Below are 14,523 nucleotides of genomic sequence, written 5' to 3'. Positions count from 1 at the left end.
AGACTTCTGTGTGCACATACTTGTGTCTGAGAGTGCACATGTGCATGTGTTCTGTGCGTGCATGAACGTGTTTGTTCCTGTGGTTGCATGTGTGTGTACTCAAGTATATTCTTAATAACCTGGGCACCAGAACACTGAAAAGCATTTGCCCCCCCCCCACCAAAGCCCGCTCCTACTTACATAGCTGGAGGCCAGGTCCGGGTGGAGATAGTCAATCCCTGTGAAAAGACCACAACACAGGAACCACGGGTTAATACCTGCCACTGCATCCTCAGGGAAGTTGGTCCAGGAAGCCTCTGTTTGGGGCTGGTGCCTGGAGACTTGTCTCAGGAGTAGGGAGCAGATATTGCTTTCCTGGGGATGGGTGGACTACAGCTGGGTGCAGAGACGGCTGCCCCCACACACTTGAGAGGAACCAAGCCAATTAGAGCTCAGGCCCTAGGATGACACTGACATAAATGTCAGCGCAAGGGGGCTTAGTGACTGTGAGATGGACGGCTCACCAAGGCAGTGATCTAAAAGAGATTTGTAAAAATGCTGACATTTCTAAAGCACCAGCTGGCATTTCTTCGGAAACGAAGCCGGCCTTGGGGAGGAAGAGTGATGATTACTCAACAGGGCTGGGCATCAATGCATTAGGCAAGCATGCTCTGGCACGGAAATAAGAACAGGGACGCAGCGGGGCGAGGAGAGCCATTAGCAAAGGGCAAATGGTTTCCAGCGAGGAGTCCGGTGTATGATGCACTTTTCTTCAGAATGTGGCTTTCCAGAGAGCTGAGACTTAGCGTCTCTCTGCAGGACTCCAGGGGTTTTCTTTCAAATATGGGTCAGTCCCACTGCCCAGGGGGGTTATTCCCAGGGTAGAATTATGGCCTGGAGCACTGTGGGGTCCTATCAGGTGTCACTGTAGAACATCAAGGGCCACTAGAAGTCTCTCATCTGGGTCTGCAGAACCGTGTAATCTTCCCAGCAGTCACAGATGGGCATCCTGCCCTTAGAGAGATGGAGGGGCAGTGAAGGTCCCTGATGCTGCCTAGCATAGCAATGGTTATGAGCAGATATTTGGAGTCAGAGACCAGTGTTTAACTCCCAGCTATCCTGATAACTAGCAGCAGGACCTCAGGCAGGTTGCTTGGCTTCTCAGTGCTTGCTTCTTTCTCAAACTACTGGAGGTGAGACGAGGGCAGGGGTTAAAGAAACTAATGCATGCATGTGCTGAGCCCAGCAGCTGCTGCACTTAATAACTGTACTGCGACACAATACTTATGCTCTGGAAGTATCATTAAGTGCCTCCCATAACCGGTGTTTTCGCTGTATACTCTAGGGCTGTGCCGCTATTATAGCTTTGCCCTGGAAAAAGGAACCTCTCTTAGGAGGGATTATTAAGAAGAAGAAAATTTCTTTTGTTTCTTTCTTGGTATATAAATATGTTCTGGAGCGAGAGCAGCAGAATGACGGTATCTGAGAGCCATTTCCCACCCACAGCTGGGTCACCTGCTCCTTCCATTCCCCTACCCAGCCCTGAAGAAGATAAGGGGTCAGAAGCTTTAAAGACTAATGTTTTTAAGTCTGACAGGTGGTGCATGCCTGTAATCCCAGCAGCTTGGGAAGCTGAGGCAGCAGGATTACAAGTTCAAGCCCAGCCTAGAAAATTTAGTATTTTAGCGAGACTCAGTCTCAAGAATAAAAAAAATTTAAAAAGGTGAAAGGGCTGTAATGTGGCTCAGTGTGAAGGCCTTGGGTTCAGTCCTTAGTACCACTAAAAAAACAACTCATGTTTTTTAAAGTTGTCAATTCTTGTTTTGGACTCTAATTCAAAGATGGCCAGTTTAGGATGTGGGTGGAACAACTCATCCAGGTCCATTCAGGGACTGGACACTGTCAACACTGGTGTGGTTTTGGTCATGTAACACAGGCACTCTGAGGCTTGGTTTCCTCAGCTTTGAAGCGGGACCATTTTTCACCAGGGACAGCAGTTTTCAGAATCAGAGAGAATTCACTGAGTGCTTCGCTTGTGGGAAAACCTTCACGTGTTATATCTCTTATCATTGTTGGTGCTCCCATCCCCACCCTGGTAGAGTAATGAGATAATGTAGGAACAAAAACAGCTTTAAGAATCTACTTGGTTTTAGAATGTGTTGAAATTGAATTATATATTTGTTAAAAGTGATTAATTTTGTTGGGGCATTTTTTCTAACATATAGGTAAGCTTAAAAAAGACTTACACATAGGCATTTTCTAACAGGAAGTCAATTTTTAAAACATGACTTCCTGTTCTGAGGGTGGAATTTAAGAGAAAAATGTTCTGAGAATCACTAGTCTCTTTTCTGTGGAAAGAGAATATTGGAGCAAGGAGATAATTTAGGGCCAGAAGAAAATTAGTCTTAAAACAAGATAAATTTAGCTTAATTAGAATAAAGGTTCTTTAATTAGGTTAAAGGGAAGACCAAGTGTTAAGTTACAACGAATAGTGACTTTGGCCTGAGAAAATATATTTAGAACTGTGAAAGATGCTAGATATGATTCAGAAAAATAATAACGAAGAATGAAAATAATAACATTTTAATATTTTGGTGTATTTGATTTCTTTTAAGGTAGAATCTACTGAACTCATGTCTTAATCAGCTTCTTTATTTTTTAATTCTTATATTAGTATTGTACTCTCATTTCCTGTGCTTTTATTAATTTTTCAACAATGCTTGGCATACTGCAGAATGCTTGGCATACTGCAGATGATAGAAAGCCACATAGGTTAGACTAACCCCTTGTGGTGCAGTTATCTGTGATCACACTGCAGTACCATGGCTCGGCTCACCTGACTCATGACAAGGGCCTTGTCATAAGGAATGTGGCACAAAAATGACAAATGCTGGGTTATATTTTTGCTTATAAACCATCAATATCCTGCTATCAATTTGAATCTTTTCAAAAGTCTAATCTACACTAGTCCAAATTCTCAGGAAGCTCTGATAGTTTGGCAAGCTATCAAAGAATGAACAAGGAGCTCTTGTGTGTGTTTCTACTTAGATTGTCAGCAGTTAAGGTGTGTGACAGTTCAGGAGTAGGCCCCAGCTCAGTTCCTTCTACTGCTTCAAGAAAATTGGCAACTTGAGTCCGCTTCCACCCTACTGAATTATGTCTTGATGAATGGGCCTGATGCACATATTGTATGTCCAAAGATGGCTGCCCTGAATTGCCCGTCCCATGTCTTCTACAGGGTGAGATGGCCATACTTCTCCTAGACAGCTGGGTCCATTGCCTCCTCTTCCACCTTGGCAGGTTTGTAATTGTGTCAGTCAGTAGAAGTAGAGGACACCACTGCATGATTTGCAGGCCTAGGCAAGGAAAGGTCAGTCGTCTTCCACCTGGCCCCTTTGGATGCTCGCTTTGGGGGAAAGTGGATGGCTGTGTAAGAAGCCCATACACAATGCAGTGAATTCATAACATTTTATCAACGGATCTGTTTTGAGTATACATTTAACTTTCTCCTACCAGAGCAAAGCTTTGTCATTTTTGCTGAAATTTCCAACTCTGTCTCCTTCCAGCTCTTCAGCTTGGTCAGTCCAGATATCTGCCATATACAGCTGCCTCCTGGTGGCCTCTTCCTATGGGATGGCTGGATGAGATCTACTTGACCTACCCCACTGGCTGCTATACCCTCCATGGGAGGATTGAGCAAATAAGCTGCAGTGACCACTGCTAGTCACCATGTGACTTTGTGGAACTCAAGCTCTTTGCTTCTAAACCCATCCACTGAAGCTCCCTGTGGGATATCATCTAGGTGCTGCTCTACACCTGAATAAAGGCCCTGGCCTATGGGTCCCTTGCTTCCCATATACCAGCTGAATATGCATGTTGCTAATGGTCCCCTTCTATCTGGTGCTATGAGCCATGTTAGTCTCTTTTCTCTGGATCTGTGTGTAATAAACTGCACTCATTATTTCATGTGTTTTTGTTGAATTGCTTCTTCTGTGTCTTCCTTGACCAACACACCCAGACTTAACTTCTTTCTCCTTTCTCAATCAAGGTTTTCCCAGAGAGTGGCTATCTTGGTGGAAATAAACAAAGTACAAGTCAGACAAGCCAGGACATGTGCCAGTATAAAGAAGTTTCTAGTAGGACAGTCACCTGCTCGCAGGTTGGATATGTTAGGGTGTTCACTAGATACACGGAAGGATCTTGTGAAAGATACTGCTTTGGTTCAAAGGTTGTGTCCATCCATAATTCATTTTGAAACTTAATTCTCAGTGTAATAGTATTGAGGCAGGACCATTAGATGAGCAGGTCTTGAGGGGGTGCTCAGGGGTGTAATTAATGCTCCTATAAAAAAGGCCAAAGGAAGTGCCTTCATCCTTTTTGCCTTTGTGTCTTTCAGCCATGTGAGGACACAACAAGGAGGTGTTGTCTCTAAAGAACAAGGCCTCCACTGGACACCAAGCCAGCTGGCACCTTAATCTTATATTTTCCAGCTTCTAGAACTGTAGAAATAAATTTAGGTCCTTTATAAATTACCCAGTCTAAGGCATTTTGTTATAGTGACAGGAATGGACTGAGACAGAAATTGGTACCAGGAGGTGTGATGTTGCTGTTACAGCACACAATACCCACAAATATGGAAGCAGCTTTGGAGGTAGGTGATGGGCGGAGACTGGAAGAGTTTGAAGGTGAAAGTTACACACAACCAACTTTGCCGTAAAGGGAACAGGAAAAGTGAGGCTGGTGAGGATCCAGAGGGAAGGAACTACACAGAGATCCCAGATCTTTTTATACTCTCTAGGTGCTGTAATGAGAATGTTAGAAAATGGATAATAAAGGCAATTCTGGCGAGTCTCAGACAGAAATGAGGAATCAGGTACTGGGAACTGGAGGAATGGTGTTCTTGCTACACAAGGGCAAAGGCCTGGCTGAACTAAATCCTTGTCCTAGTGGTTTATAGAAGGCAGAACTTGAGTGTGATGAGCTAGGATGTGTGGCAGAACTCTCCAACCAAAGTGTCAAGGGTGTAGCCCAGGTTCTCCTGACTGTGTATAGTAAAATGTGGAATTTATGATTCAAAGGGAAATAGAACTTGTGGAACTGGAGAGGCCTCAGCCCGGCCCAGTTGTGAGGAATGAGAACGTGTGTTCAGGAGAGGATATCAGGGGTGTGGCCAAGTGGGTGCTCAACAGGGAAACGGGTGTGGATGCAAAGACGCGTGACAACATCCATCAGGACCTGAGATGGATGAGCTTGGAGCTGTTTCTGAGATCTTCCTGGCTGCCCTACCCAGCATGGGCACAGAGGGCCCAGGCCTTGAAGTCAGAACGACTTCAAAAGAGGGGCTCAGGCACCTGTGTGATCTCAAGGTTCACTGCTCAGGGCAGCCTCAAGTTTCTGCCTGAAGCATTTGGGGACCCTGCTCCTTGGCTGCCAAGATGTGGCTCAAACAGGCCAAGTTTGGCTCAGGCTCTCCCCAGAAGGTTTGGCAGCTGTATGCCACCGTGGTGGCATCTATGTAGTGCTAACTCTGCAGGGTGCAGAAGCAGAGATGCCCTTACCTAGATTAGAAAGGATGCCTTTATAATTGTTGGAATTGGTTGTTGGAGAGCCTCAAGGCCCATGCAGACAACCACAGGGATGTGGTTATGGTAGAGAGTCTCTGAAGGCCATGACCAGCAGAGCTGGAAGGCAGAGTGCTCTCCAGACCCCAGAAACATAGAGAGGCCAATATGTGACTCTGTCCTGGCCCTGGGAGAAGTACAGACACAGGACTCCAAACCACAGGAGCAGCTGCATGGGCTGAGCCCAATGAAGCCATAGGGCAGGGTCATAGGGAGCCTTAGGGGATCATATGGACCCCATTTCAGTGGGTCCAGGAGGTGGGAAGGAGTAAACGACTGTCCTCAAACCTGAAGATTTCTTGTTTGCTCTTTTGGATTTGGACTTAGTTGGGATGCATTACCCACTTTTTTCTTCTCTTTTCTGTCTTCCTTTTGGAATGGGAATGTCTGTCTTGTTCCAGTCTCACCACTGTATTGGAACTTGTTTGATTTTGCAGGATCACAGCCCGAGAGCAATTGGCCTTGGGATGAATTGTACCTGGGGCTTTACCTGTATCTGATTTAGATGGTATTTACATGAGAGTCGGGGCTTGAGACTTTTGATTGGTGGTGCTGGAGCAAGTGAAAGTTCTAGGGTTGTTTAAGAAGGACATGAATTTGGGGGACCAAGGGTGGGAGGCCATGTTCTGAGGGTCTGCATCCTCCCAAAATTCATGATGAAACTTAATCTCTAGGGCAAGAGTGTTTGGAAATTAAAGATTTTTAGAGGGTGACTCAGTCTTGAGGGGCAATCCCTCACAAATGGGATTAGCACCCCCATAAAAGACTGAGAAGGGGCAATTTCATTCCTGTTCTGGCGCTATGTCACATGAGCACGCACAGTGCTCATCCTCTCCAGAGGAGCTGAAGATGAGGAACCACTGTGGAAGCAGAGAAGGGGCTCTCACCAGACACTGCGTCTGCTGGTCCCTCGGTTTGGGACTTGCCAGCTTTCAGCTGGGGGAAGTAAATGTCTGTGATTTAAAAATTACTCAGTCTAAGGTGTTTTGTAACATAGTAGGGATGCACTGAGACAGGGGCATTGTAAACATGGAGAGCCCCTTCCCCTGGAGTCCTGTCAACGCAAACTAGAATTTATAGTCACTCTTTTGAGAGAAGCCTCAAGGCCACATGAGAGGAAATTACAATGTAGTCTTCATTCTGACACTCCCTGTGTGGCACCCTGGCAACTGCGTCAGCCACTAGCTATGCAGTGTGCCATCTTGGTGTCCGGTCCCTCTCTATACCATGAGGCATGATCTAGTTTGCTTCTCCTAGAGTCTGGACTGATAACTCTGGAACCATCATCCAGCAGAAATGTAAGGGATGACTGCCCCTGCAGATCTAGCCTTGGTGAGGACTGGAGCTCCCTGTTTTCTCTAGGAACACCTGCTCTTGGGAGTCCTGAGCCCCCTGTCTGAAATCCAGCCAGTCTGAAGTCCCAGGGTTCCGTGGAGAACAAGAGAGGCTGACTCTCCAGTGGGTTCCAGCCTCAGCTGTCTCTGACTCCAAGTGCCTGAAAGACCTCGAGGAGACAGCAGCAGAACCCTATCATTCCACAGAACAATGAGATCATAACATCGTTGCTCTTTTAAAAAATCCATTCAGTTTTGGAGTGGTTGATTTCGCAGCAGTAAATCACTAAAACAATGGTGATGTCAGGAGTTTTAATTGAGGGGTGGGCAGAGGGTTCATCTTTTGGGGATCCCAAAGGCCATGAATTTGCAGAAGAAATATCAAACAAGAAATTCTTCTGGGACTTTCTAAAGGGTTTGGTCTATTAGTGTGGAACAGAATCAGGAGCGATCTTCTGAACTGTCAGGGAAGGGATACAGCTAAGAACGTGGAAACGGACACTTACAGTGCTGCTGGAGGCTTCATAAGAGCTATGTGCATATGTTGTCACTGTAGGTGTCACTTAGGGTGACTCTGATGGCTGGTGCAGAGCATCAAATCTAGGCGCATCTTTTTCTTGGGTGAGCTGGCCTCAGCAGCTTAAGAAAAGTTTCCCAGCCAAAGTGTTAGGAAGGAAAAACACTCCCAGACTGCAGACATCTGTCCATGCACAATTTTGTGCAGAGCTCCTTTGCTTTTTGCAAGCCCTCAGCCACAGGAGGAAACTTTTGCATCCACTTCAAAACATCGCATGGGTCAGAGACACACTGAGGCCTTGTTTGCGTATTGCTCTTCAATGACCCCAAGCAAAGGTAGCACAGATTTTAAGCATGCTGGCTCCCCTGTTCCCTCTGTCAGCACAGCTTCAAAGGCCTGCTTTGGACAACACAGTGGCTTTGAGGATCTTCAGGAAGAACAGGCTCCATTGTTTCATCTCCACACAGCCTTTGCATATAATTAGATCCATAATGCACAGTGGAGTTTTTACCTGGGGGTCGGGGACTGAGGAGGGGCAGAAGCTCAGCCCCATGAAATGACTACAGGCTGGTGACTCTACAGGATCTAGCTAGAGGCAAGGACATGTGCAGATGGAAAAAACTAATTCATCAAAGTCATTCCATAGAAACTCAAGCCTTAAAACTATAGAAAATAAAGCTCTGTTAAATCTCTAGCAGGCACACAGGATAGAATAATAAAGAGGCAGCATCTATAACAAAAGGTTACTAAAGACTGCTTTACAAGGATCATTCTAAAAGTAGCATTAAAGTCAAATATCCCCAAACCCTGACCCTGTTACTCAAAAGCTATTTCATGGATCTAGAGCCACACTGTTTGACAGAACTTTCTATGATGATTGAAATGGAACTGGTCTGAATTTCAGCAGTTGAAATAGCTCATGTGACCACCAAGAAGCTGAAGTGATAGCCCAGGGTTGTAGCTGCATGGTAAAGTGCTTGCCTAGCATGAGCAAGGCCCTGGGTTTGATCCCTAACACCACAAAAAAGAAAACCAAACAATTTGAAATGAAGCTATGTGATTCAAGAATTGAATTTTTAATTTTCTTTAGCTTTAATTCATTAAAATTTAAGCCACTGGCTACTGCATCACAGTGTGATTCTACATAAATAGATGGTAAATATCAATAGATTTAGAAAACGTCTTTAGGTAAAGTATAACTTGTGGCCCAATATGAAATTATGGTTGACTGACAGGCAATTGTCATATGTCTAAAAATATTTGTTAAGGTCATTGCCGAGTTTAGCCGCCACTGATCCAGAAGAAGGGGAGCATTTGGTCACAATGCAGTGAGATCACCAGGCCTAGAATCAGAGATGCTAATCATGTCTCCAATGAGCATCTCTGAAACAATGACTCTACCTTAATCTGAAGGCGTGCAAAGACACACTTGCTTCTGAATGATGCAAAGATCTTGAAATACTCACCATCATCCATGATCCCAATGGTCACCCCTTTCCCAGTGTATCCCAGCTCCCAGGCCTCTGCCACATTCAAGTCAAGGCCAGGTGTGCCATCAGCCTGCCCGGTGTTGATCTGGTAGAGAAATGCCAAAGCAGAGAATCTGATTGGTTTGGTGGAGCAAAGCATGTGTATAGATATTTGTTTTGATGTGTTTAGCAGCTACCTGTTGTCCCAGGGCTGATGAAAGGCCAAATCTCCATGAAACAGAACTTTGGGGTGCCCTTCTCACATCCTCACAGCGTTCCCTCTTTATTTTTCACATAAACTATTGATGCTTTATGTTTTATGTAAGTATGCAAAAGCTGCTGCTATCCCCTCATTTCTGTAACTAGATGGTTATGTTTAAGCTCATTCCATATAAAATCCTGGAGCTACCATTGCTGAGAGCCCTCCTTGATTGAGAATAAAAAGTTTACTCTCAGACCTCTTTGTTTATACCTCATGTTTTGGATTTAGAATGTATTGTCTTGGGTTATCCTTATTAAATATAATTTCAGTATTAATGATATCCTTTCCAAGAGGAAGCACTTTTAGTACCAACATAGTAAGTATTGCTCAAAAATGTTTGTTGAACTGAATTAAAAAGATAGGTGGCCCACTCTGCCTTTCATACAAGTTTTAAAGCTGAAAAATTAAGCTCCTAGCCCCCTTGAGAAAGAGGAGGGAAGACAAAAAAAAATCATATTATTATGTTTATTCCCCTCTTTGCATGTATTTTTTTTTTGTGCAGATTTTCTCAAAGATAGTTTGTAAAAGAAATAGTAAAGTCAAAGCTTTAAACCACACCATAGTCAGTGGCTATTGTGTGAATGTCATTTGTGCTTTTCACAAAAATTATTGCTCTTTGTTTTCCAGACTCGGGTTTCAGCTATCCCTCTCCATCTCTTTTGAAGTAAGAATGGAAGTGTGAATAGTTTTGACCAATGGCAGGGAAGCTCATGAGTCATTTGTGGCATTCACACAGAAGCTTTAAGAGCCACAGTCCAGTCTGTCACTTTTCCTTGCTAAGGTGCTTACAAAAGCATCTGAGATGGAGTTTGGTCAGCTTGAGTCCCTGAAGAATTAGGAAACATTAATCATGTGGCAAATCACTATGATTTGGAGACTGTGTGTTACTGCAGCAAACCTAGCCAATCCTGACTAATAAACATAAGCTCATTCGGTTACCCACACTGGATTTTGAGAATTCCATGTCAGGAAAGCATGAGGTATAGTTGAGCTTTGAAGCTCCAGGAGGGAAACTGCAATACATCCCTAGCAGTCCACAGGGCTGTGACTTAGTTTTCTCTTTGGGTTATCAGCTTTTAATCTCAAATAAAATAAAGCTTCATTCTCATGTATAAGTTAGTCACTGTCGTGCACAGTATTCCCTGCAGTTCAGGTTGGCTGGGACTCCTTGGTCTTCTTTTAAACAAAATTCAAACAGTCCACAAGGATCATAAGGGACTTCTGGAAAGCCAGAAAATGTGGTTGTCACCAGACAGACTGGGTGTCAGAGCCTGGAATCCTACAGCGATTCAGCCTCAGGGAATTGATTTCTTGTCACTGCATGATAGAGATGCTCCCCTTGCTACTCTAGACTTTGAGCTCTCTTGCTTGACCCTTGTGCAGCCACTGGATTCTTTCTCTTGGGCCTGTGATGTTACTGTCCTCCGATTACATGCTAAGAATCCAGGATCAGTCCTCCCAGACCTTTATTAGATTTTATGTGTTTTTTTCAAGTCTTCACTCACATACAGGTAAGCTTTTTTAGAGTTTAGTAGAATGTGACCTGCCATTGGTAGTAGCTTTAACTCTAGGAGGTCATGGCTACTTGGCAATTCCAGAAGAAAGCAGATTAGGGGAGGAGGTGAAGAAAATCCATGTATATCGGTTGGCACAGAAAGGTACGTGGAGTCAGATGGTGGCTAACATTTCACAGACTAAGGAAGAAACAGAAATACATCTTTTATGTGGGCCTGTGGCATGAGAGATGTTACAAATATCCGATGCTTACCAGGTACCATTGCTTTGTAAAAAGAGGATCGCTTATATTGATGTCAATCTCACTGATGTCTCTGTATCCTCTCTTCTTTCGGTCAAATCCTTCCTGTTGCAAGGCCATCTTTACCTGGAATGACAAGGCTGGTAAATTATCAAGTAACCACTTGAACATTCCTCTTCTGGAGCTCATTCTCGCAAAGTCAGATTTCATTTGTAAATAATGCATCTTTTTCTCAGTACAAGCAAGTTCATCTCTTGCAGACTCTCATTTCATGATTATTTTCCAAGCACAACTACTTGTGCTTGTACCAAACAATCCAGACACACTAATGGCTCAAAGTAAGTTTTCTTAAAATAAGAATAAAGTGGAGAAAAATGTTCCCCTGGAGGATAAAGTGGTGGGGGTCAGTAGGTGAAATAAAAGAATGGAACATTTCCATGAAAGAAAGGGGATTGATGTGGATTCAGGGAGGGAGAGAGTGAAAATTTCTAGAGGGCTTCTCCAAACCCTCACATTTGTTGACAGCCCTGTGTTATTACATTTGTGAATCAGCGAAACCAAACTGAGCTGAACTGGACCGAACCAAACCAAACCAAACCAAACCAAACCAAACCAAACCAAACCAAACCAAACCCCACACCAAAACCAAACCCCACATGAAAACCCAAACCCAAACCCAAACCCAAACCCAAACCCAAACCCAAACCCAAACCCAAACCCAAACCAAAACCACCACCAGCATAAAACCACACCTACTGGGAAGGCTGCAAGTCCCATAGCAAAGCTCTAGAATGTGAGTGAGAGACCTTTGAAAGGAAGTGGGTGGATGGTGCTTCTGGCCCTGCACTGATAACATTTCATTTCTGGACACTTAAGACTGAACTCTAAGGTCATGGATGGAAATGAAACTCAGGAAGCTGAGTTAGCTCAAACTGTCTCCTGGCCGTGGTGGGCTTTGTCCGAACCAGGAGACTTGCATTCACTTGGACATTCACTACTTTATCCCCCAGTAGCAGGGGCCAATCTGAATGTCTAGAAACTCAATGACTGGGTGCGTGCTGGATATTTATTATGATTATTACTGTGTTTGTGGTTCAACATTCATTTTTATTCTTCCCAATTCTCCTCTGTGTTTGGGGGATGTTTCCTTGATTCCACCTGGTTCTGTGTTCTTCGGAGTGGAATTCTGGGTGCTGTTTGCTGTAAACACTGGAGACTGCCTGGACCTCAGGAAGTCAGGTCAGGGCAAAATAGAGCTTGAAAAGTTGAACCTTTTCCACTAGAGTTCTATCTTCATTAAGCTGGTGGCTACTCGCCACCTACTCCTCTCTTCAGCCCAGGTGAATGGACAGAATATGCAGATATAGGCACCAGGGTGTTAAAGTTCAGTTTTTTTAATTTTCCCAGGGTAGGGAGGAAATGGAAGATGGCGGGGAGAGACAAAGCAAGCCTGACTATTGTCTTGTTGCATGTATTTATATACATGTATGCACACACTCTCTAAGAACCAGATGTAGTGGGGAAGAATATTATTAGGAAAGAAAAAACCTGAGAAACTGCCATGAATCTGACTCCAAGTCAAGGAGCAAGTGATCAGAGCTGGGTAAAGCCGTCCTGGAGTGCCCTGGGGTCCAAGGAAGCATCAGGAAGACTTCTGAGGACCCAGCTGGGGCTGCTTCAGTATCCCTGCCTGGTTCAGTCGCTGGCCCAGAGTGCTGTGGGATGGTATGGCTTTATCATATGGTGATAGATTTCAGGGGGCATAGCTGGAGCCCCTGGGCAGGCATGTCATATGTCCCCTGAAGTCAGAGGTCTGCTCCATGTATTCATTCTCATAGTTGCTACAGAATATATGTACATATGCATGTGTGTTCCTTAATGTAGAACATCTAAGATGTCCATGATAATGCATAGTTCTTAACCTGGAAAGAGAGGCATAGCACATTTCTCTTGAAATCTTCTTTTACTATGAAAGCTAGAATTTAAACAAGGGTTGTTACTGCTTGGGGGAGGTAGAGCTTGGATTCAACCCCTGCACCTTCCCAGCTTTGGAAATCCAGTGGGTCTTTTGTTTGCTCCACTCACAAAGGAGATGCCTGGGCTGGCTTTGTTGAGGGCTTTGCATTAAATTTGACTCAGTGTCATGAATAACTTCCCAGAGGATGCACCTTGCTTATCCAGGATCTTTGGAAGCAAGAGCAACTACCACGCAGAAGCTTAAACACTCATCTCAGTGTTGTTTCCCAGCAGAATAAGAACAAAACTCACAACAGATTTCATCTTCTTAAATAACAGTGCAGAAATGGCTGTGACAATCACTCCAAGCTTAATTAGATCAAGTGCATGCTGATGAAAAGACTGCTTAAATTTATTTCCATAAAATTAATTTTTAATTCCATAAATGAGGTTTTAATGGAAACCAGTGATGCTTTGGAATGCTGTGGTCTCCGGGTATCATCCTCTTTGCAACTTGGGAACCTAAGGTCCCAAGACTGGAGAAGGATTTCTGCATCTATTTTATCTTCCTGCCTTTAATGAGGATCACAGTCACACTTCAAGAGAGATGAATGCTTTTAAAAATATATCTTTCATTTGTCACACATAAACAACTGAAAAGCCTTTTTTTTCCGCTACTGTGTCACTGTGTAACCCTATCAATTGCTTTTATTTTTCTGTGTTCTCATTCAGTCCTAATTTTTATTCATACTTCATTTTTACATAATTAGTTAGTGCATTATAGATCAAATTGTATATTCTTTCTTTACTGAGTATCTTACTAAAAGAATTTTAATATGCTGTTACATAGTCATCATATTTTAATTTGTACACACCCATAGAATCATGTAATGTACTTCACAACTCTTTCCTTTGTATTGATCATTTAGATTGCTTTTTCAAAATAAAATAAAAAAAATAGATTGCTTTTTCATATAATTGACATTGCCATGACTGGAGAGATGAGGTTATAAACTATTTTTAAAGACCTTTGGGGAAGATTTCATTGTTACAATTCTATGTGTGATTAAATCGTTAATATTAGGGAAATAATTCCTAGAGTATAAACTACAGTCCTCACTCTATAACTAAAAATCCACCTGAATTAACCTCTGTTTTTCCTTTGAATTTTACCTTTTACATGCAACTCTTGATGTTATCATTTAGACACAACAACCATGAGATGCGTACAAGGTAGTCATAGCTTGTTCTTCTTCTCAAAAAATGATACACATTTAACTTGATAGTTAAGTTTACAATCCTTTGCCAAAACGGACCACTGACATAAACAAACAAGAGATACAGGAAAGTAGGAGTGCTTGTTACTGGGTATTGATTTACTGAAAATGAAAAGATGAGTAGTCTATATATCCGGTTCAGTGTTTAAACCTTACATTCACTCTGTGTACCCCTCAGCTCATCTAGTTTTTCTCTTCAGTGGAGAATGCCCAAGTCAGCATGTGTTTTTGTGTGCCTACAATGTGCTAGGGAGAGGGCGTCCTTGACAGTTAACAAGGCCCTTTCACTACATTTAACATTCCCAGCAAAACTGTTGTGGGTGTCATTTCAGTTGAGGAAATAGAGGCCCAC

General features: G+C 43.4%; 1 protein-coding gene across 1 annotated transcript in view; it reads right to left on the bottom strand.

The window, feature by feature from the left end:
* Nucleotides 1-14,523, bottom strand: part of Pcsk2 (proprotein convertase subtilisin/kexin type 2) — a 230,393-nt gene that overhangs the window by 87,936 nt on the left and 127,934 nt on the right. The window contains exons 3-5 of the mRNA XM_005380904.1: nt 10,951-11,064; nt 8,918-9,026; nt 181-218 (exon numbers count right to left, since the gene is read on the bottom strand). Of these exons, the coding sequence (XP_005380961.1) occupies nt 181-218; nt 8,918-9,026; nt 10,951-11,064 (261 nt within the window). The remainder of the gene's footprint in view (nt 1-180; nt 219-8,917; nt 9,027-10,950; nt 11,065-14,523) is intronic.

Source organism: Chinchilla lanigera, unplaced genomic scaffold, assembly GCF_000276665.1.
Source record: "Chinchilla lanigera isolate Chin_1 unplaced genomic scaffold, ChiLan1.0 scaffold00014, whole genome shotgun sequence".
NCBI lineage: Eukaryota > Metazoa > Chordata > Mammalia > Rodentia > Chinchillidae > Chinchilla > Chinchilla lanigera.
This window is presented reverse-complemented; position numbering and strand designations above follow the sequence as displayed.